The sequence below is a fragment of the Bacillus rossius genome, chromosome 17 (assembly GCF_032445375.1).
Source record: "Bacillus rossius redtenbacheri isolate Brsri chromosome 17, Brsri_v3, whole genome shotgun sequence".
In the NCBI taxonomy this organism is placed as follows: Eukaryota; Metazoa; Arthropoda; class Insecta; order Phasmatodea; family Bacillidae; genus Bacillus; species Bacillus rossius.
Genome location: NC_086344.1, coordinates 36,572,162 through 36,596,815, shown reverse-complemented (window position 1 = coordinate 36,596,815; position 24,654 = coordinate 36,572,162). Strand labels below are relative to the sequence as shown.

The 24,654-nt window shown below is 42.0% G+C and overlaps 1 protein-coding gene across 7 annotated transcripts in view; it reads right to left on the bottom strand.

The window, feature by feature from the left end:
- Positions 1-24,654, bottom strand: part of LOC134540806 (neurobeachin) — a 987,386-nt gene that overhangs the window by 459,211 nt on the left and 503,521 nt on the right. For all 7 annotated transcript variants that reach the window (XM_063383739.1, XM_063383741.1, XM_063383738.1 and 4 more), the window contains exon 3: positions 4,508-4,634. In XM_063383739.1, the coding sequence (XP_063239809.1) occupies positions 4,508-4,634 (127 nt within the window). The remainder of the gene's footprint in view (positions 1-4,507; positions 4,635-24,654) is intronic.

Genomic DNA, 24,654 nt, shown 5'->3' with positions numbered 1-24,654 from the left:
CTACTATTGCAAAATTTATAGGTATAAAACATTGCTATGGTAATTATCGCATACAAGAAATACGTTTTCAGAAAAAATAACGATTATTTCTTGTCGCGCTTATAAAAACTAGCGCATAATTTTAAAATTTGGATTGATGTTTAATAGAATCATATTTTTTTATTTAAACCATGGAAAAGACAATCTAATATTCAACAATTGTACTTCATTTTTTTGTTTTCAGTTAATACTTTAAAGCTATTCAGGTGGCGGTCCGAGACTACTTATATTATCTTTGAAAGATTTGTGCAATGGGAGTGCATGACTTGATGTAAGTCTTTGGACATACGCCATTGCTAAGCACACGTATGTCTGTAGAAGAAAACTACAAAAAACCCAAAAGACAAAAACACAAATTAAGCATAAAATTGCTGTAGTCAACAGGATATAAATACCACATAATATTCCATAGCAGGAAAATGGTCAACAAACAAAGAAATGTAGGTACAGGGAAAAACGCAAAGCATAAATGCCCGGGAAAGATTCCGAACTCTGTATTACCGCCATTTTTTTTTTGCAAGATACAATAGTTTTCATTTAAACGCACAAAATTAAAAAAAAAATTATATTCATATGTAATTTCTCATGATTATTAAAATTTTATCCACAAAAAAAACCTTTTTTTTTTTCACTTTGTGGATGACGGAGGGGAGAGGGCGGAGAGAGAAGCATAAGAAGTCACAAATTAGGGTTTCCCCCCTTTTCTTTGATGACCCGGCGCTCTTAGCCTAATGGCCCTACCACCCCGGGGCCCCCATGAGCATGGATGCGGATCACGCCGCATACGCAACCAGGAAGAGCGTTAGAGCTTTTGGCTATGCAAAGGGACTGAGGCTACCCATCTCAGCTTATGCACCACCTCCGGCCCCCTACTCCACTCAGCTAACCAGCAAGTTGGATGCTCCCTTGCCCTCTGGAGTATCACTTCTGGCGCCTACCCCGGTCTCCCGCCTCACACTGGGACTCCTCAATCACCCAGCGAACCCGCGGTCCGGTGGAGGCCTACCCAACCTCTTCCAGCTGTCCAGGTTGGTTACCGGAGCTGTCCTCGTCGCTCACAACGTCAGTACTTCAATGGGCTAGGGAACCCTGATACCTGCCCCTAAAGCACTCGGGGCACCACTCCCAAGTACGAGTCCTACCTCACCAAGAATCCTGGGCCGTAAGAAAACCTCAGCGGGGAACCATTCAAACATGATGGATTCTTCCCGTACTACGACCAACTTTTGGTCTCGTCGGCAGACTGTTCGCTGGTAGTTTGACCGGATCATCACGCTTCTGGGACGAACACCGCCAACCCCAGCTGGAAATGGCCATCACAGTGCCCGGGCAGGAAGCACCTGGGGGTTGCCTCAGTACCTCCACCGACTACAAGGCTAAAGGGGGAACCTCGCCGTGCAGTTAACAGCCCGTTTTTAGGCCCGGGCACCCGACACCGCAACCACCATACCCAGTCGAACTCCTTTACCATGGGGCCTAATCCATTCACTATGGGGCCCTTTGGGACCGATGCACCGAGGCTCGGCCGTCGAACCCCCCGGAAAGGTTTCTATCGCATCTGCTGTTGCCCGCAGATTCAGCCCTTTCACCATTTCCGGTCTCATACATGCAATTGAGGATGCACTGTGGCAGAGAAGGAAGGAGAGAGAAAGGAAGGGAATGCTGTAAAACAGGCGTGCAAAGAAGGAACAGAGGTACAGGGGTAGCCTTAAATCTTCGCCGTCAACATGATGAGGGGTGTTTGGTATGAGGGGAAGGGGGGGGGTGGTTACTAGATTTTTATTCCGCGCGCGCCCTCCCTAAGGCATTCCGAGAATATTTATAACATCGCTGTGGAGGAGAAGGGAGGGGGTTGGAGAATTGCATTACAGCAAAGAGAGCGGTAAGTACCTGGGAGGGTCGCAAGAGGTTCCGCCAGAAGGACATTCATTCCGCGGCGAAGTTGGCAGAACGTACGCTTCTCAAGGTCGAACAAAAAAAAAACACACAACGTTAATTTTGGGAATTAGGACGGTGGGTAATTACCTGGAGTGACGAACTTTGCCCCCCCCCCCCAAAAAAAAGGGGGTTGTCTGTAAAGTCGGTTTAAGGACAATAATTTTACGTGATAAACGTTATAAGAAAACATTGATGGAAAATTGCATACATTTTTAATTTTAAAATATTATTAACAGTGTTTTTTGCAAATTTAATTTAAAAACATTGTTTAAATACAATCACGAACAATTAGTTAAAAAGCCCGCCTTAACCTGTTTGATATTATAGAAGATTTTCTCGCACGGTGGTAGGCCGGTTCTTGCACGCTCGGCTCAGGCGGAACGTGACAATTTTTCGTGCGTGCAGCCGGCGTTAATCGATTTATTAGACGTTGTCAAGTCAAAAGATCACGTGTAACTCGGTACACGTGATAGAAGTCACGTCTATGGCAATTCAAACCTCGACTCGTAAGTGCATAGATCGTAAGGAAAAAAAAAAAGAAGAAAGAAAACACTTTTATAATAATAACATAGAGCGGGGGGGGGGGGGTGTGTTTGTTGCTTTCAATTCTTTTCAAGTATTTTAAGAATCCTAACCTTTATTTTGTATTTGTTATAAATTTGATTAAAATAAAAATAAATTAATAAACATGACTTAAAACAATTATTACTTCAAAACAACTGCTCCGAATATCAAAAATGATTGATCAATTTAAAACAAATATTACTAACTTTTGAAATACACACACCATAAAAAGAAAAAAAAACTGTGCATGTTACTGTTTCTTCAAACAATTCTGCCAATTGGGAACACGCCAAGTCGCCTAACGAAACGTGAAATTCGTAACAGGTAGCGCTATCCAAGCGGGAACATGCAGGGACTGTCTCAACAGCGCTCTCTACGCTGCTGGTTGGAAGAAGGAAAAAAAAAAGCAACAACTTGAAAAATCCACGGCGGGCGAACCACGGCCCCCGGAGAGGATTTAGTAAAAGCGCAGAAGGGTATGTCAGGGGATGAACGGGGGGTGGAGGAGGGGGGGAGTTAATGAAGCAGTCGCTCCATAAACGTCAACAAAGCAGTTCTCGGGAACGCGGGCCTGTCGGGAGGGACGATTATGCAGCTCGGATAGCCAAAGAGTCGCACCTCGCAGGAGACCCCCGCCGTCGGGGAAATCAAGAAGACAAAAGTCCGCGTGTCTAAAAGCAGCGTTTCGCGTCTCCGTGAACAAGGATAAGCCAGGACGAAGGGGAAAAAGAAGGGGGAAGTGGGATGTTGGAGAGGGGGGGGGGGAAGAGAGAGAGGTAAATTCGCCCGAATAAGCCCGAGTCGCCGTTCTTTTGTCGTCAAAAGAACCGAGTACAAGGGATCTTCCACCGCTGTGGTCGAGACAAGGTAATCCCCCGTCCGCACCTGGAAAGCACGATCATCTACGGTCACGCTCGGACAAGAAAGAAGCAAAGTTCTCTAAGGGCGAGACCCGCGCGCACTTCAAAGCACCTGTTCGCCTCTACGCTATTTTCAAATCTGAGCAAAATTACGAACGCTTCGACGACAACTCTACCTCAAGCCACGTCGGGGTTAGTAAACCATACATAACTTAGAATCATTGAGGAAAAAAAACAACAACTTATGTCTGTCTTAATTTAGAAAGATCACAACTAAAAAATAGATAACACAAAATTTAAAATCCATGATGATATAGAAAAACCCCAACGTAATAACATATTAGTTAAAAAAAAAATTTCCGACAGCCACAAATTAATTACACGCAATATAGAACCGTGATAACTTAGAACCACGCAAAGTAAAAACCACATAACCTAGAAACATCGTAAGTTCGAAACACACAAAATTAAAATATTGCAAACTTAGAAAAAACCGTTAAGAGTTCAGTACAGGCCTACAGCATTTTTTTTTTTTCACAACGCGTCTAAAGAAGTAAAACAACAACAAAAAAAGGCAGTGCAGTAATGCGACCTGGCTAACAAACAGTCAACAGACAGAACAAAAAAAAAAATCTGAACGTAAACTACTTGTTTGGTGTTGGATTACAGAATGATCCTGAACATAAACGACCGGATTAAATACCTCCATTTAACTGTCATATATATATATATATATATATATATATTAACGATGACTTTACAAGAAAATATTATCACGGAGTTTAAAAGAAAAGTATTTAGTAGAGACCGGAAAAATTCGCGGGTTCAGTGACCTCCAGGATAGACTCCAATATCCTCTACACACTCGGGCGAATACCAACTGTTCATTGGCTGCTGACTTGTGAGTCGTCTCGACTGGTTGGCCTGTGATTCGACACTTCTATGAGTGAGGGGTCTCTAATTGGTCCTCAGTCCTCCAGATTAACAGTGAACCAATGTCAAGAAGCAGCACTAAGGTATAATTATTTGAATTTTAGCATAACACGAAATGAACACGCGAATTTTTTCAGGTCTCTAGTAAACATGAAGGCTGAGGACGCACTCACCGGCCACGATGGTCTCCGCCTGGCACAGTCGGTTCAACACGTGCTCTATGAGGCCCACGTCCGTGCAAGCCTGCAGGTTGCGCACGCTCTTCCTCAGGATGGCGATGAACACGCTCCATATCTCCGCCTGCAACACGCGCACACGCTCTCGCTCACTCACACACTCGGTCCGCCTTCGTACCTCCTCCTCGTGCACGTACACTCGGTCCGCCGTCACACCTCGCTGTGCACGTACACTCGGTCCGCCGTCACACCTCCTCGCTGTGCACGTACACTCGGTCCGCCGTCACACCTCCTCGCTGTGCACGTACACTCGGTCCGCCGTCACACCTCCTCGCTGTGCACGTACACTCGGTCCGCCGTCACACCTCCTCGCTGTGCACGTACACTCGGTCCGCCTTCGAACCTCCTCGCTGTGCACGTACACTCGGTCCGCCTTCGAACCTCCTCGCTGTGCACGTACACTCGGTCCGCCGTCACACCTCCTCCTTGTGCACGTACACGCGGTCCGCCTTCGAACCTCCACCGTGTGCACGTACACTAGGTCCGCCTTCGAACCTCCTCGCTGTGCACGTACACTCGGTCCGCCTTCGAACCTCCTCGCTGTGCACGTACACTAGGTCCGCCTTCGAACCTCCTCGCTGTGCATGTACACTCGGTCCGCCGTCACACCTCCTCGCTGTGCACGTACACTCGGTCCGCCGTCACACCTCCTCGCTGTGCACGTACACTCGGTCCGCCTTCGAACCTCCTCGCTGTGCACGTACACTCGGTCCGCCGTCACACCTCCTCCTTGTGCACGTACACGCGGTCCGCCTTCGAACCTCCACCGTGTGCACGTACACTAGGTCCGCCTTCGAACCTCCTCCGTGTGCACGTACACTCGGTCCGCCTTCGAACCTCCTCGCTGTGCACGTACACTCGGTCCACCGTAACACCTCTTCCTTGTGCACGTACACGCGGTCCGCCTTCGAACCTCCACCGTGTGCACGTACACTAGGTCCGCCTTCGAACCTCCTCGCTGTGCACATACACTCGGTCCACCGTAACACCTCTTCCTTGTGCACGTACACGCGGTCCGCCTTCGAACCTCTTCCTTGTGCACGTACACGCGGTCCGCCTTCGAACCTCCTCCGTGTGCACGTACACTCGGTCCGCCTTCGAACCTCCTCGCTGTGCACGTACACTCGGTCCGCCTTCGAACCTCCTCTCTGTGCACGTACATTCGGCCCGCCTTCGCACCTCCTCGCTGTGCACGTACATTCGGCCCGCCTTCGCACCTCCTCGCTGTGCACGTACACTTGGTCCGCCTTCGAACCTCCTCGCTGTGCACGTACACTCGGTCCGCCTTCGAACCTCCTCGCTGTGCACGTACACTCGGTCCACCATCACACGTCCTCAGTGTATACGTATATTCAATCCGTCGCCACACCTCCTCTGTATGCATATACACTCAGTCCGCTGTCTCAAATTCCTCCATATGCACGTACACTCAGTCCGCCATCACACTTCCTCCGTATGCAAATACACTCGGTCCGCCGCCATACCTCCTCCATATGCACGTACACTCATCCGCCATCACACCTCATTCGAACACACGTACACTCAATCCGCTGTTACACCGTCTCTGTATGCACATATACTTAATCCGCTGTCACAACTCCGTATACACGTACACTCAGTCCGCCGTCACACCTTCTCCATATGTATTTACACTCAGGATTACCGTAAGACTTTCGCAGAAACTGTAATAAACATACCAAGTCTACAGACCGGCCTTCACATGAACAGACTCGCCCACGCCGAATTCTCGTCTGAAAACGTCGGCCTACGCCGACACTCAGTACGCATTCAGATTTGCGTCTGTATGCACATTCAGAAACACCAAAAGGTCAACCAACACGCATTAGGAAACCCGCGATTAAAAAAAAATAATAATTTTATAAACAGTAAATTGATAATGTTATTTATTTATTTAAAATCATTAGCAAAAACACAGAAGAAAAAAAATTTAATGCATTCACTCAGTATGGACTGCTCTTGACACGGCCAAGTGTTGCTTGTAGGACAAAGTGTCCTGCAGAACTCATAAAGTACAATAAGTCTCGGCGAATTATTCAGTAGAGACGGACATGCATTCAACACGTTAGGAATATCTGAAATGAAATCGACCATGTTAGCTGTTTAAATTTTACCGTCATTTCTATTTTTTTATTATTATTTTAAGAGCTCCTTCATTGTAGATTCATTACTTCGGCTCTCTTGCCGTTTGGGTTTTCGCCTCCCGACTTTCTCGACATCATCATGCCAGACATCATCATCCTCGACGGCTTTCTGCTTGCGCCCGTAGAGGAGGGGGGGGGGGCAGCAAAGCCAAATGCCTCCGTCTTCCACTGTCCCTCCCCCCCCCAAAAAAAAAAATCCTCCTCCTTCATCCTGTACCATTCTTCGCCTCTCTCGTAACTCCTTTAACCATCTGCTCTTCCCACCTGATCCTTGGGTCTTCTTTGGGGGCCTTCTTCGTGCGCACTTCCAACTCCACCATTTTTCCTATGGGCAGCATCTCTTTTCCCCAACCTCTGGACATGCCCACAGATTGTTCCGACCTTACGGCCGGCATTCTCAAGTTCCCCTCCCACATATGCGCCCTAATAGGGTAGGGTGGGAGAAACTTCCAGTTAGCTTTATATATATTCCAGAGCTATATAAATTAAACAGAGCTGTTTGGGATCACTCCCTGTTGTTTGATCGGGAAGGTGTTAAGAACAGCGGCTGGGGCCACCAACCCAGCATAGTCGCCACCTCAGCCCCTCTACCACACTCAGCTGACCAGACAGTTGGCTGTGTCCTGAGCCCTGAGACTTTACCAGCACTGCTGATCTCTCACATCACGCTGGGACCCCTCAAAACACCCAGTGAACCCGTGGTCCGGTGGAGGCCTATCCAACCTCAGCTGTCCGTGACCACGTTCAAGCCCTGTACTGCTATTGCTTGCACCCATCTCATTCCTGATCCTGTCTCGGCTCATAACCGCCAACATACCCCTCATAAACTTCATTCCTATTTCTCTGATCTCACCAGCATCTCTCTTGTCTACAGTCAAAGTTTCAATCACGCAAGAGACCATGGCCGTATATTAACTGTTCCACAACACTTGTTGGCATTTTAACGTTTCCTTCTTCCATAAAAAAAACTTTAACACTGTGTGAAGCATCTCTTTGTACTGTTTACTTTACAAATTTTCTCTCAACAGACATCTACTACACCAAATACTATCTGTCAGCGTTTAAAAACCCATGCAAATTTTTGATGTGTAACATCTTAGCTCTCGGAAAACGGCATTTGTTACGAGTAATTTCGTGAATGGAACGTAAGTCGCAAGGAACAAAAAAAAGTGTAACCACAGTGCTGCCATCTGTTGCTCATGGCGCTAACCAAAGTTCACAAAGCCAAAGGAAACCTTTATAGTATTAACTGTTTCGTGAATTTTAACAATATGGGCACTATTTTAATAAAATTCCTTGTCGGGAATCAGGCCCAAAGTAGGAGTTAATATTTTTTGAAGACTTTTTTTTTTCGTTTTTATCGGAGCCGTTTCATTAAATATTTTAAAATTTTCGGTATGCAAATCGAATGATTCGATAGTCGACGCAGCTGCTCCGGCAGCGAATTCTAGCGGCGGGTGCGGGAACTACGCGTGATTCGCGTCCAGAAATGTAGTTGAAAACACAATTTGCGTGTATTTATCACGCTCGGTATTATTTTAAACAACTGTACGTTAAATACCGTGTCGAGTTTCCTATTATAAATGTATCTGCATCATGAGAATACGTGAATTAGCTCGTCGCCGTGGTTAGATGTTACACATAACCAGCGATTACTGAGAAAAAAAAACGCGCGCTATTTACAGCTCTATAAATCAAGTTTTGGTAAACATCTGATCGAGGAGAATTCGTGACCCCGACAGTAAATTCGAGGGAGCTAAATTGTTGCCCCTTGGATGGGCAGCCCTTCAGGATTTTTCTGACAGAGGGCTGCCCATCCAAGGGGCAACAATTCAGACAACTTTCAAAAAAACAGTACTGTCAGAAAAATCCTGATGGGCTGCCCATCCAAGGGGCAAGTTTTCAGGATTATTTAAACACTTAAAGAAACATGTTTTCAGAAATTGGATGGGCTGCCCTTCCAGTCGTTGTACAAACAAACCATTGCCAGAAAAATCCTGAAGGGCTGCCCTTCCAAGGGGCAGCATTTCAGTTGCCCCGTAAATTCGAAGAGAGCTTCCTTGATTGATTTATTGTTTACGTAAATAACTCTTAATCACTGGACGCGTGAGTGAACCTGGAGTGATTCAGAAGAAGCAGCTGTAAACGCCGGTGCGTGGATTCGAACCCGTGTCCAACGACAGTTTTCGCCGCTTCGCTCGGCTCCCGTCGCGTCGACCAAAAAAATGGGTTGTCTGTAAAGTCGGTTTACGGACGATAGTTTAACGTGACAACGTCATAACAAAACATTGATGAAATGATTGCATACTTTTATAAATAAAATTGAATCATTTTTATTGAATTATCACTATTTTGTATGGATACAAAGGAGTGAAATGAAATCTACAATTTAATTCATACATTTACTTTTATTTGCATTAATTAATTCAAATATAGTAGTATAGGAAAGTATTTCCGAGGACTGGCGCTGGCGCGTGGTGTGTGGCCGGTGGTGTCGACCGCCATATTGGATTGTGACGTCACGGAGGCCATCTTCGATGGTTGTGACCTTGACCTTTGACCTTGACCTTTGACCTTCAAAATGTGTCAAAATCCGCCAAAATTGGGCAAAATTTGCCCAATATTCCTCAAAATTCGCCAAAATTTCCATTTCTGTGAAAAAAAATTCCGCCAAAAAATCTCAAAAAATTCCACAATTCAAAAATTCCCGTTTTCGAGAGAAAAATTCCCGTTTCGAGGGAAAATTTCCCGTTTTTAGTCCTTAAAAAACCCAGCGGCTAGAAATGTCCATATGTAGGCTTAAGCATCCATGTCTATAGCCTACGATAAGCCTCTGACGTCATCATGGATTATGACGTCACCGTTGCAATTTTCGTTACGGCTGCCATCTTTAACTTTTTTATTTATTATCCGATTTTAATAAAAAAAATTTTAAATTAATAAAAAAATTAACTTAATAAAATTTTAATAAAAAATATTTAAAAAAAAAAACATTTACGACACGGAGTTCGAAGTCCTCGGTTCGAACCCGACGAGTGCAAAAAAAAATTAAAAATGGCGACCGATCCTTCCCCCGTGGTGGGTGCTAGCAGACTGACTCCCACCTAGTGATGGGTCGTTCGCGAACGAGTCGTTTATACTGAACGACTCGTTTATGTGAGCGACTCGCGAGTCGCTCTTCAAAAAAGAGCATATCATTCGCGAACGATATTAAAGGTAAGAATCGGCAGGCTATATTCACGAATGATACACAGAAAGGAATGGTTGAATGACTTTGGCTCGCTCGACGAAATGTGAGAATGAAGCAGATATCTCGTAGGTGTGATAACCTTGGCTTGTTTGGATGAAAAATGAGACAAGAGAAGTTGGCGGGTAGCAGATAAGACCGCTAGTTTGTAGGCTTATAGAATTTCATTATCGCGTGTTTTCTACAAAGACACATCTTTGGTAACAGATTCATAACGTTGGAGCGTGGTATCTGCTTTAAATCACACAGCACAGCATTCTATTTTTTAAATCCTAGAGAGAAACAATACGAAAAGAGTGCAGGTTTCTTTTATCGTGGAAAAATATTGTAAAGAAAAAACCTTACAACATGCCACATCACATATTGTGTAATATTGGGTTTATTGACTTAAAAATTAGCTAAAAATTGTGAAAATTGTTTTAAAAATTGATTCGACTACTCGGTAAAAAAGCAATGTAACGTCTTGAAATAATTTTGTGATATCTTGGATTAAAAAAACATATAAAATTTTACATATATCCTATAGCTGCACAGAAATTTTGAACATAATTAATTTAAAAATAAAATTAGGTGAGATGGTAAATTACGCATTTAAATTAAATTAATAGCTACATGAATTTAAGCGAAAATGATTACCTTATGTTGACTGCAGCAAGTGTATATTTCGACTTTCAAAACGGAACACTTAGGCCTATGTACTAGTTGAGATGCTAATTAACACTGACTCCTGCTGCACTTTCAAAAGCCGACACACGTTGAATAAGATTCAGATTCTTCTTACACATAGGAGTAATCCTTTTTGTTGAGATCGATGCATAACAGTTCGAAGTTAAAATTACTGAAATAATAATGTACTCGGGAATTGTTTCTTGGTCCATAATGAATGTTTGCGATAACTGCAATTATTTGGTAAACACCGATTAAATATCCATATTTCAACAAGTCATTATAATAAGGCGCATTTTAAATATTGTCCACAAAGTACTTTACAAATTTTCATTCAGAAATAATATTTGTGAAACAGATTTTCCTGAAAGCCTACTTCTTCTATCTGTGATAATTTGGCCAGCTTTAGAAAAAACTCGTTCGCATGGAACTGAGGTCGCAACTACACAAAGACGTTTTTTGGCTAGTTGGAATAGTGTTGGATAAACTTCACGCCTTTCAAACCACCAAGTGAGCGGGTTTCCATTTCTTGGCAACAATGGTTCCTGTAGGAATTTATCGACTTCAACTATCCCTGCAACTTTTCGATTGGGATTGCTCAGCAATTTTTTTACACTTTCATCGAACTCTTCCCAAATCGAAGACCCCTGGTATTGAGTAGCATTTTGCACCTCATGTGTTATGGTTGGATTAGATTTAGATCCGAATTTCACGCAGTGCGAAATTAGAGTCTGTTTAATTTTTTCCGAAGAATTCACATCGGAAAAACCACGGGCCTTGAATCGCGGATCCAACATCGTAGCTTCTGCAAACACACTGTTTTCTTCAACAGCTTTGAAGCGTTTGTTGATGCCTTCTAGCAATCTCTCTGCAATTTCCTTGGCGGGAACATTTTCGTCGAGTTCGGAATTACGTCTAGCACACCATGTCTTCAGTGCTTTAACAAACAAAATTATTTTTGAAGCAGTGACTTGTTTTTCAGAGCTAATTTCTTCTGTGCAGTCCTTAAACACTTTCAATAATTTACATACATTTTGAATATTGCTCACATCTTCGTTCGTAATAACTGGAAGGTCTGGGTAGTTAATGGCTGTAGTTGAAGCTAGGGCATCTTTGACATCAACAATTCTTTGAAGCATGTCGTAAGTAGAATTCCATCTAGTGACGACCTCTTGCTTTAGCTTCAGACATGGCTCACCTAATTGCTCTTGCATGGATTTCAATTTTGCACAAGCTTGAGGGCTTCGTTTGAAAAATGCCACGATACTCTTGACTTTGGTAAGTAGTATCTTGGTTTTAGTCCCATCAAGTCCATGCTGAACAATCAAGTTCAGGTTGTGGGCAAAACAAGATATGTGTGTCCAGCCGGTAAGGTTAACAGCTGCCACCATGTTAGCTGCATTGTCACTAACAACTGCAACAACTTTTCTGTCGATGCCCCACTCATGTGTCACTCGCCTTAATTCCTCTGCTACATTTACAGCAGTGTGCTTGTCGTCATAATTAAAACATTCAAGAAGACAGGAATGTAGTTCCATATCTTTGTTAATATAGTGTGCTGTTACTGATATGTAACTTTCATTTTTTACTGATGTCCAACCATCTGTCGTAATTGTAACTGCATCAGCAGCCTCTAGAGCAAGCCTAACTTTTACTTTCGTTTGTTCGTACATTTGAGGCACTAAAACAGTGGAAACAGTCTTTCGAGTAGGAAGTTGGTATCCACTGTTTAAATTTTGCGAATATTTTCTGAAAGCTGGGCTTTCTACTATTCTGTAAGGCAGGTAATCTTTAACAATCAATTCTGTAAGACTGTTATCAATGTCTCTATTTTTCCTATTTGACAATGGCTTATGAAAGTATGAAGAAATTGTACTCACACTTTTCCGACCTGTGTGTAACACTGTTTCTACTGACTGTGCTTCACTAGAAGGGACTGTGTTTCGTTGAGTATTTGAAGTTTCTTCTGCAGGCCTACTGGATACAGAAGGTTCTGGATCATTTGGTTTATCCTCTTCAAATCTTGAGATATCTGCAGGTAGCTGACGTTTCAAGGACAGTGAAATTGTGGGATGTATGGTTCGCACATGGCGTGTGAGATTAAATGTACTTCCACCTTTGTACGAAATCACTTTTGAACAGAAATTACATTTTGCTTTTCCATCACTGTTATTAACTTCTGAAAAATAGTCCCAAATTTGACTAGTTTTTTGATTTCTGGGTGCCATGATTAAATAACGTCAAAATAATTCATGGAAACATTAAACACTTTAAGTATATTAAAGATCAAATAAATAAAGTTAATCTTATTATTATGTATTTATACTCACTCCCGTGTTCAAAATGTTTGGCCACAAAGAAAGACTGTTTGCTGCTCGCGACTTTTTGCGACCCCGACTCGCTCGTGAATGAAATGACAACTCACGACTCGCAACTGAACGAAATGAATATCCCGGACTAGCTCCTGAATGAAGTGACGCGCTCCGACTCGCTCGCGAGCGTAATCTACAACTACCGACAGACGATCCGCTCATGAACGATATGACTCTTTTGAATGACTCAAACGAACGACTCCCTGTCGAGAGTGAGCGCACGTGAACGACTCTCTAAAACGAACTGTTTCGACCCATCACTACTCCCACCACTTTTTTTCAAAGCATATATATCGTCACCTAGTATGACGTCATGTCCGCCATCTTGTCTTCGATGCTGGAAGCCATCATCATTGTATCGTCGACGAGAGTGCGCTGACGTCATGTTAGTTTAGTTCTTATCCGCTAGAGTACAGTAATCATTTATTACTATGACACTCGCCATCTTGAAATTCGGCCGCCATCTTGAAAATCCGTAATTATTTAGCTAGAAATTCGGGAAAAGTTCCAATATTCATTAAATAAATCACTCATTAATTTACATATTGATTAGATCGATTCCTGTCCTCGGTTCGATACCCGATCGATGCAATAATGTTTAATTTGATGTAAAAAAATAATAATTTCATTATTCCATGTTCAACATTCTTAAAGAGACATTAAAACCTTTACTGTCATCATCATCCTATAAGCCACCAACACCAACATATTGGTAATTCATAATTTTAATGCTAGAGATTCGGGAAAAAGTTCAAAATTCATTAAATAAATTTGTATTCCATATAATGATTGATTGGATCGACTAAGGTCCTTGGTTCGATCCCTGGCCGATACAAAACAACTTTAATTTAAAAAAAATACCACTAAAGTGTTAGGTTTGAGAAAATAAAAACACCACAAGTTCTTTTAAAAAAATTTTATTACATAAATTCAATACACTACTACAAGTACAAAAAAAACACTGACAAATTAACAAAGCCTTTTGGATTCCTCGAATCAAACAGTCTTCTTATTGTACGGACTAAGCCTTTTACATGACTTTAAATGTCTATCCGATCCGGTCATCACCGCAGCCAGAGACGGACTGAAGTTCAAATCACTTATATAGTCTCATTAGCCGGTACAACACATGAGTCAAATCAATAACCATGTTCATTATACGTCTCGGAGCATTTTTTATAATGACGATGTAAGCTATCGATACGTGAAATTAGTTTATTGCACTTATTGCACTGAAATTGTATTCTTTGAACATTATTAGAACAACCGCTTCTTTCATGTCTGCGAGCATTTGAGGTGATAGTAAATGATGCACCACAGTATTTGCACTGATGCGAAGTACGCTCTTCATTAATTGAAGTATTCAATGCTGATGAAACTTCAGCTGATGGTGGAACAGCACATATCGAAGTCTCCTCCAGTGTTGTCAGAGGCGTTGCCAACGGGATCTGCTCCAACATCGTCGGCGCTGACGTCATGGTTCCCGTAGTCGATGATACATCCTCCATCGAGTACGACGTTAAAGTCGGTAAAGATGCCATCGAAGTCTCAAGAACAGGCAATTACACGACTTATGCACCAGAAGAAACAAACTAGGTGATCCCTACACCACCGTCGCCAGTAACAAACTGAGCGTCCTGCTGTCTAGGACTCGCTTATATACATGCACCGTATGGAATAATACGCTAGTCAAATCAAGAACCATCTACAATAATACTAGAGTCAAAACAACGTTAAAAATAGAAGGACCATCAACGAAAAGGCAGCACATTTGGAAGCACCGACTACGAAAAGGCAGCACATTTGGAAGCACCGACTACGAAAAGGAAGCACATTTGGAAGCACCGACTACGAAAAGGCAGCACATTTGGAAGCACCGACTACGAAAAGGCAGCACATTTGGAAGCACCGACAACAAAAAGGCAGCACATTTGGAAGCACCGACAACGAAAAGACAGCACATTTGGAAGCATCGCCAACGAAAAGGCAGCACATTTGGAAGCACCGACAACGAAAATGGCAGCACATTTGGAAGCACCGACAACGAAAAGGCAGCACATTTGGAAGCACCGACAACGAAATGGCAGCACATTTGGAAGCACCGACTACGAAAAGGCAGCACATTCGGAAGCACCGACTACGAAAAGGCAGCACATTTGGAAGCACCGACTACGAAAAGGCAGCACATTCGGAAGCACCGACTACGAAAAGGCAGCACATTCGGAAGCACCGACAACGAAAAGGCAGCACATTCGGAAGCACCGACAACGAAAAGGCAGCACATTTGGAAGCACCGACAACGAAAAGGCAGCACATTTGGAAGCACCAACAACGAAAAGGCAGCACATTCGGAAGCACCGACAACGAAAAGGCAGCACATTTGGAAGCACCGACAACGAAAAGGCAGCACATTTGGAAGCACCGACAACGAAAAGGCAGCACATTTGGAAGCACCGACAACGAAAAGGCAGCACATTCGGAAGCACCGACAACGAAAAGGCAGCACATTTGGAAGCACCGCCAACGAAAAGGCAATACATTTTGGATGCACCATCATAAAGACAGCGCATTTTGGAAGCACCATCGAATAAGGAAGCACATTTTGGAAGCACCATCGAATAAGGAATCACACTTGGAAGCTCCATCGAATAAGGACGCACACTTGGAAGCTCCATCAACAAAAAAAAAAAAGGCAAAAAGGAAGCACAAGTTACGAGATCTATATCTTAGTTAGAAATCAGAATACAAGAAATAAAAACATTAAATTCTTATAATTTAAATTATTTATTTTATTGCTTTACACTATACAAATGCAAGTAAAACAAGCCATTATTGTATGTAGCCAGCATTCCTCAGTTCCTTGAGTATGAAGGACATTTCTTTGATGCAAGAATAGTTTCCTGCACAAAGCGAACCACGTAGAAGTCTTAGCCGGTCAACCAATATGTTTGGATCTTTCCATGATGTGTAATCATTCTCTTCTACCACCATCTTCCTTGCACCTTTATAATTATTATGATCTCTGGTGTCTTCCGTTTTACCACCAACCGCAGGGTAACTTTCATGTTTGAGACGGTGATCATCACAAGCTTGATCAGATTTATTTAATATATCACGTCGTTTCCATCGTTTCGGTCTCAGGACACCGCCACATTCTTCAATCTTGGCAGCTTTAGGTGCTTCATCATAGTCTATGTCTTTGTAAACAGCCTCAGAGTCACTGTAACAATCACCGTAGAAGGAATCGTCTTCACCCAATTTACCGTAATAATTCGATGTTGATGATGTTGAAGTGTCTTCATCGTCTTCATGCTTCCTTTTTAGGAGTCCATCATTTTTACAAAGTAGGAAAGATCTACTTGAATTCGGCTGGAATATATTCTCACTTTTCACGTTAAGGATTCTTCCATTGTCTTCATTCTTCCGTCAATCATCAACCTCCTTCAATTTAAGTTCTTTGTCGAGATCGGAAGAGCCAAGAAAATTATTGTCGTAATGCAGATCACTCTTCCTTAGGCTAGTAGATTCATCGTTGTCCTCTAGCTTGTACGCAGGCTTGGCGCTACAAGTTCTGCCATGTCTTTTTAGGCTCTCTCTCCGCGTTAAAGACTTGCTACATCGAACACAACTTATCATATTGCGCAGTGGATTTTTAACACAGTCATTCTTCTCGTGTTGTCTTTTATTCTTTCTCAAGATAAACTCTTTACTGCAAAACTTACACCTATGTTCTTTCGATACAGCGTCAGATTCCGAATCGGAATTCATATTAGTTACTGAGACTAATGCCAGATACCAATTGAGTGTATTAAATTAGATCCAATACTTAAATAGAAATTTTTTCATATTTCATCAGCGAGAATTAATATATCTCATGCAAAAGTACTTTATGCATGTAGTTCTGCTTTTCAACAACAGATGTCGCCACATGTTGCTTGCAGGTAAATCATATTTAGTTTTTTTATGCGGGATGCGGGATGCTCACTAACGATCGCAAAAGAAGGATGGCTTCGCTAGACTCCAAGGAAAAGGAAGTATGTTGGTGCTCCACAGATGTCTCATGACGTAATATTAATTTGACTGAGTAATGATATTTTTTAATTCCACCTGATGAAAATATTGCAAGTTTTGATTTAGTAGCAGAAATTATCGAATTAAATGTAACTCCAAATAAAATGACATGTCTCATTAGACAAAAAAAAATCCATGCGGAGAGCGGTTTCTCAGAATAGTCAGAAACACTTGAAGAAACCACAGGATTGATTGCAAGAACACGGGAAAAACCATCAAAATATTGACAGGAATAATCAGGAGCACACGGAGAAAACCATCATAATATTGGCAAGAATAATCAGGAGCACACGGAGAAAACCATCATAATATTGACCAGATTAATCAGAAGTACTCGGAGAAAACCACTACATGTTTTCTTTGATATCATAAAATTACAGGAATAAATATTAAATATAAAAATAAATTAATAAAAAAAAATTTAAAAAAAATTAAAAAAATTAAAAAAAATGCATAAACAGTTTCTGGCTTGTACAAGAACTCTATCTTTGCTCAACAATGATAAGTTTACAAGCTAGCAGAAACTGTTTATGCATTTTTTTTAATTTTTTTAATTTTTTTTAAATTTTTTTTATTAATTTATTTTTATATTTAATATTTATTCCTGTAATTTTATGATATCAAAGAAAACATGTAGTGGTTTTCTCCGAGTACTTCTGATTAATCTGGTCAATATTATGATGGTTTTCTCCGTGTGCTCCTGATTATTCTTGCCAATATTATGATGGTTTTCTCCGTGTGCTCCTGATTATTCCTGTCAATATTTTGATGGTTTTTCCCGTGTTCTTGCAATCAATCCTGTGGTTTCTTCAAGTGTTTCTGACTATTCTGAGAAACCGCTCTCCGCATGGATTTTTTTTTGTCTAATGAGACATGTCATTTTATTTGGAGTTACATTTAATTCGATAATTTCTGCTACTAAATCAAAACTTGCAATATTTTCATCAGGTGGAATTAAAAAATATCATTACTCAGTCAAATTAATATTACGTCATGAGACATCTGTGGAGCACCAACATACTTCCTTTTCCTTGGAGTCTAGCGAAGCCATCCTTCTTTTGCGATCGTTAGTGAGCATCCCGCATCCCGCATAAAAAAACTAAATATGATTTACCTGCAAGCAACATGTGGCGACATCTGTTGTTGAAAAGCAGAACTACATGCATAAAGTACTTTTGCATGAGATATATTAATTCTCGCTGATGAAATATGAAAAAATTTCTATTTAAGTATTGGATCTAATTTAATACACTCAATTGGTATCTGGCATTAGTCTCAGTAACTAATATGAATTCCGATTCGGAATCTGACGCTGTATCGAAAGAACATAGGTGTAAGTTTTGCAGTAAAGAGTTTATCTTGAGAAAGAATAAAAGACAACACGAGAAGAATGACTGTGTTAAAAATCCACTGCGCAATATGATAAGTTGTGTTCGATGTAGCAAGTCTTTAACGCGGAGAGAGAGCCTAAAAAGACATGGCAGAACTTGTAGCGCCAAGCCTGCGTACAAGCTAGAGGACAACGATGAATCTACTAGCCTAAGGAAGAGTGATCTGCATTACGACAATAATTTTCTTGGCTCTTCCGATCTCGACAAAGAACTTAAATTGAAGGAGGTTGATGATTGACGGAAGAATGAAGACAATGGAAGAATCCTTAACGTGAAAAGTGAGAATATATTCCAGCCGAATTCAAGTAGATCTTTCCTACTTTGTAAAAATGATGGACTCCTAAAAAGGAAGCATGAAGACGATGAAGACACTTCAACATCATCAACATCGAATTATTACGGTAAATTGGGTGAAGACGATTCCTTCTACGGTGATTGTTACAGTGACTCTGAGGCTGTTTACAAAGACATAGACTATGATGAAGCACCTAAAGCTGCCAAGATTGAAGAATGTGGCGGTGTCCTGAGACCGAAACGATGGAAACGACGTGATATATTAAATAAATCTGATCAAGCTTGTGATGATCACCGTCTCAAACATGAAAGTTACCCTGCGGTTGGTGGTAAAACGGAAGACACCAGAGATCATAATAATTATAAAGGTGCAAGGAAGATGGTGGTAGAAGAGAATGATTACACATCATGGAAAGATCCAAACATATTGGTTGACCGGCTAAGACTTCTACGTGGTTCGCTTTGTGCAGGAAACTATTCTTGCATCAAAGAAATGTCCTTCATACTCAAGGAACTGAGGAATGCTGGCTACATACAATAATGGCTTGTTTTACTTGCATTTGTATAGTGTAAAGCAATAAAATAAATAATTTAAATTATAAGAATTTAATGTTTTTATTTCTTGTATTCTGATTTCTAACTAAGATATAGATCTCGTAACTTGTGCTTCCTTTTTGCCTTTTTTTTTTTTGTTGATGGAGCTTCCAAGTGTGCGTCCTTATTCGATGGAGCTTCCAAGTGTGATTCCTTATTCGATGGTGCTTCCAAAATGTGCTTCCTTATTCGATGGTGCTTCCAAAATGCGCTGTCTTTATGATGGTGCATCCAAAATGTATTGCCTTTTCGTTGGCGGTGCTTCCAAATGTGCTGCCTTTTCGTTGTCGGTGCTTCCGAATGTGCTGCCTTTTCGTTGTCGGTGCTTCCAAATGTGCTGCCTTTTCGTTGTCGGTGCTTCCAAATGTGCTGCCTTTTCGTTGTCGGTGCTTCCAAATGTGCTGCCTTTTCGTTGTCGGTGCTTCCGAATGTGCTGCCTTTTCGTTGTTGGTGCTTCCAAATGTGCTGCCTTTTCGTTGTCGGTGCTTCCAAATGTGCTGCCTTTTCGTTGTCGGTGCTTCCGAATGTGCTGCCTTTTCGTTGTCGGTGCTTCCGAATGTGCTGCCTTTTCGTAGTCGGTGCTTCCGAATGTGCTGCCTTTTCGTAGTCGGTGCTTCCAAATGTGCTGCCTTTTCGTAGTCGGTGCTTCCGAATGTGCTGCCTTTTCGTAGTCGGTGCTTCCAAATGTGCTGCCATTTCGTTGTCGGTGCTTCCAAATGTGCTGCCTTTTCGTTGTCGGTGCTTCCAAATGTGCTGCCATTTTCGTTGTCGGTGCTTCCAAATGTGCTGCCTTTTCGTTGTCGATGCTTCCAAATGTGCTGTCTTTTCGTTGTCGGTGCTTCCAAATGTGCTGCCTTTTTGTTGTCGGTGCTTCCAAATGTGCTGCCTTTTCGTAGTCGGTGCTTCCAAATGTGCTTCCTTTTCGTAGTCGGTGCTTCCAAATGTGCTGCCTTTTCGTAGTCGGTGCTTCCAAATGTGCTGCCTTTTCGTTGATGGTCCTTCTATTTTTAACGTTGTTTTGACTCTAGTATTATTGTAGATGGTTCTTGATTTGACTAGCGTATTATTCCATACGGTGCATGTATATAAGCGAGTCCTAGACAGCAGGACGCTCAGTTTGTTACTGGCGACGGTGGTGTAGGGATCACCTAGTTTGTTTCTTCTGGTGCATAAGTCGTGTAATTGCCTGTTCTTGAGACTTCGATGGCATCTTTACCGACTTTAACGTCGTACTCGATGGAGGATGTATCATCGACTACGGGAACCATGACGTCAGCGACGACAATGGTGGAGCAGATCCCGTTGGCAACGCCTCTGACAACACTGGAGGAGATTTCAACAGATGTGATACCACCAGCAGAAGATAGCTTAATGACTACTGAGCTGGATGTGCAGGAAACCACGACGATCGACGATACGACCTCGATGGAGACTTCAATGGATGCTGATTTGACAACTAGCGAACATCGGTGCTGTTACTGCGACAAGATTTTCTCAAACAACAGCAATGCCCGGCGACACGAGAGGAGCGAATGTGCCAAGAACCTATATCGTAAAATGTTTGTTTGTGAGAAATGTCATAAGCAGTTTTCCAGAAAAGATAATATGAAAACGCACATGAAGGCATGCAAAGGTCCTGCTGTGCGGCAGAAAGTAAAGGTTTCGGCGCAACAACGATGCATCGATGTGCATAAGAGAATGCCTGGAAATGGTACTACTGTTGCAACGTCTGTATCTGGATCGGGTCTGAAAGGATCGTCTTCATCACCACGGTATCCTTGCAGCTACTGTGATACGTCGTTCGCATTTTCCCATGATGCACGAAGACATGAGCGGAGCAAATGCACGAAGAATCCTTCTCGCATGAAGTTTCGATGTGATGAGTGCCTTAAATGGTTTACTCGAATTGACAGTTTGCGACATCATGCGAAAAAATGTAAAGGTGGAGTCTGTGCTCCTACTGCTGAACTACCTGCCGACATTTCGGCTCCTTGCTTTAGATTGGAGACACGAAAGCGTACAACCAAAAAAACAGATGCCCAGCAACCGATTGTTATGACGTCTGAACATGGAACTAAACCTAAGACTGTGTTCGGAGCATTACAAGTGAACGATAATGGCTTCTACTTGGCGCAGTCTGCATTTCGTGGAACTTTGAAAGACTACTATTATCTAAATACGTTCGGTGAGTCGAAGGACATTTGTAATTTTCTTGACGATATCAGACAGAAGATAATCAATCAGCTTACTGATGATCTAGCAACAAACGGACCTTTGAAATATAACTTGTGGTTGGACTGTATATATGGAAAGCCATATCCGTTCGATGACAAAGTGAAGAAGTGTGCATTCAAGACATCGGCTGCAGTAATTTACAGTTCTAACGATGTGAAGCAAACTGTTAAAAACGGTATCCAGAAACTCTGTCAAGAAGAGGTGGACTATGTCTGTAAAGGTTCTGGCTGGACTCTGTCTAGTATAAACCGATTGGAGCTAAGAATTAGTCATTTCACACCGCTGCGGAACTAAATGATTATAAGATTGCTGGCTTTCGTAAGTGATCCTGTAGTAGAATAGAAATTATGTAATAAATATTATGTTTGTAAAAGAACTTGCGGTGTTTAATTCCTCGAACCTTACACTTTAGTGGTGCTTTTTTAAAATATTAAAGTTGTTTTGTATCGGCCTGGGATCGTACCAAGGACCTTAGTCGATCTAATTAATCAGTTTATTGATCGGAAATTTATTTAATGATTTCTGAACTTTTTCCCGGATCTCTAGCATTAAAATTACGCATTTCCAATATGGTGGTCTTGATGTCTGATAGGATGGTGGTCGTAGAGGATTTAGAGTCTCTTTACGAATGTTGAACATGGTTTATTGAAATTATTATTTTTTACATAAAATTAAACATTATTGCATCGATCAAGTATCGAACCAAGGACAGGAGCGGATCGAATCAATATGTAAATTAATGAGTGATTTATTTAACGAATTTAGAAATTTTTCCCGAATTTCTAGCTAAATAATTACGGATTTTCAATATGGCGTCCAAATTTCAAGATGGCGGGCACCTTAGTAATAAATGATTACTGCACTCTAGCGGATAAGAACTAAACTAACATGGCGTCAGCGCACTCTCGCCGACGAAAACAAGATGGTGGTCTCCAGTAACGAAGACAAGATGGCGGACATGACGTCATACTAGGTGACGATATATCTGCTTTAAGAAAAGTGGTGGGAGTCAGTCTGCCTGCAGCCACCATTAAGGAAGGAGCCTGTCGCCATTTTTAATTTTTTTTGCCCTCACCGGGTTTGAACCGAGGACTCCGAACTCCGTGCCGTTAATGTTTGTTTTTTATAAATGTTTTATTAAAATTTTATTATTTAATTTTTTTTATAATTTTTAAAAAATATTTTATTAAAATCGGATAATAAATAAAAAAGTTAAAGATGGCGGCCGTAACGAAAAATGCATCGGTGACGACATAATCCAAGATGGCGGTCATGGTATCCTTATTCCTAGAAATGGCTTATAAGCGGCTATCTCTTAGGAGTTTTAAGCCAGTTTTAGGAATTAGGGTTCTTTCTAGGGCAAAACGACTTTTGAGGATTTTCGAAATCCTGATTTTCGAATTGAGGAATTTTTTGCGAATTTTTGGCGGAATTTTTTTTCACAGAAATTGAAATTTTGGCGATTTTTGAGGAATTTTGGGCAAATTTTGCCCAATTTTGGCGGATTTTGACACATTTTGAGGATCAAATTCAAGGTCAAGGTCAAAGGTCAAGGTCAAGGTCACAACCATCCAAGATGGCCGCCGTGACGTCACAATCCAAGATGGCGGTCGACACCACCGGCCACACACCACGCGCCGGCGCCAGTCCTCGGAAATACTTTCCTATACTACTAAATATGTTTATTACTTTAACGAAGAGATTATTTTAACTATAACTTTCATACATGTTTGCTATTTAACTTCTTCCATTTTGTGTTATTCTGTTAAGGATAGGACGATGATAGGAAAAGTAGGAAACGAATGGGAGTGTTCCAAGTTTAATTTGCCTCGAAAAAGTCGAATCGATGGTTGTTACAATCGAGTGGAAGAGAGATAGATGCGGCGCAAGCGTAACGGGACACCAGAGTAACGGGACAATGTGCGTAACGGGACACTTTTTCGTGCGTGCAGCCGGCGTTCATCGATTTATTAGACGTTGTCACGTCAAAAAAAAAAACTCGAATCCTGCAGGGTTCGGGGTAATTAATTCCTCTTGAAACTTGACACGTGCAGAAATTGTGGGAAAAAAAGGGTGAGTGCGGATGGTTTCAGGAGGGGAAAGGATAGTATTCCTACCCCTTTTTCCTGGGAGGAGGGAGAAGGGAGGTTTTAAGGGAAGGGTTTGGGAAGGGGATAGGGCTGCGACCCCATTATCCAACAGTAGACTGGTTATTAAAACCGCTGGCTCACGACCCCCCAACCCCCACGAGGGAAAACAGGACTACCGCGCGAACAACTTCCTTCGGGACCCACCGAGAACTGCCTCCAACCACCTTGCTCGGGGTCCACCGCCTCTCGGAAGCGATTCCCATGCTAATTAATTGCGCCGGAATATTTATCGCCCCGAAGCTGGCTGGCTCCGTTCAAGTAGCGGGGTACTGAGGGAGGGGGGGAGGGGGAGTGAAGGAAGCACTACTCTTCTCTCGAAACCGCGCGTAACTCAAAACTCTGAGCGGATCCTCCCGAAATTATCTGAACCATTAACATCAATTAAATTTTTTTTTTTTAATTTGCAGGAGCATTACATGATGTACCCGAACACAGTTTTCAAGCACAAAAAAAAATAAAGTATTTTTGTTTTTCATTGATAGTTTTGAGATACGAACTTTTTTTCTTTCTAATCATTCCATCTTCAGCAAATATAGGTATATTTTTGACACCTTGAATTTAAACTATAGAAATAACTGAAATATTCAGTTTTCTTTAAACGCAATATGTGTTGAAACTTTGTGCCCTTGTCTGGGTTTGTTTAAGGTGCATACCTGCTGTTAGCACAAACCAGTCACAGCCCTACAGCGCGGGAATAACTTATTTAGGTGTAACGAACTATCAGATTATTCAGGAAGAAAAAATAAATAAATGCCCCTAAATTTTACTGAACGAAATTACACGTCGATCAGTTTTAATTAAAAAAATATTGTTGATAAGCGCGACGCTCGCTGGTGCTTCTAGCGCGGTGTCTCCTCTGGACTGGCGCGCTGTCTTCTCCCAGTGCATCGAGCGGTGACCGT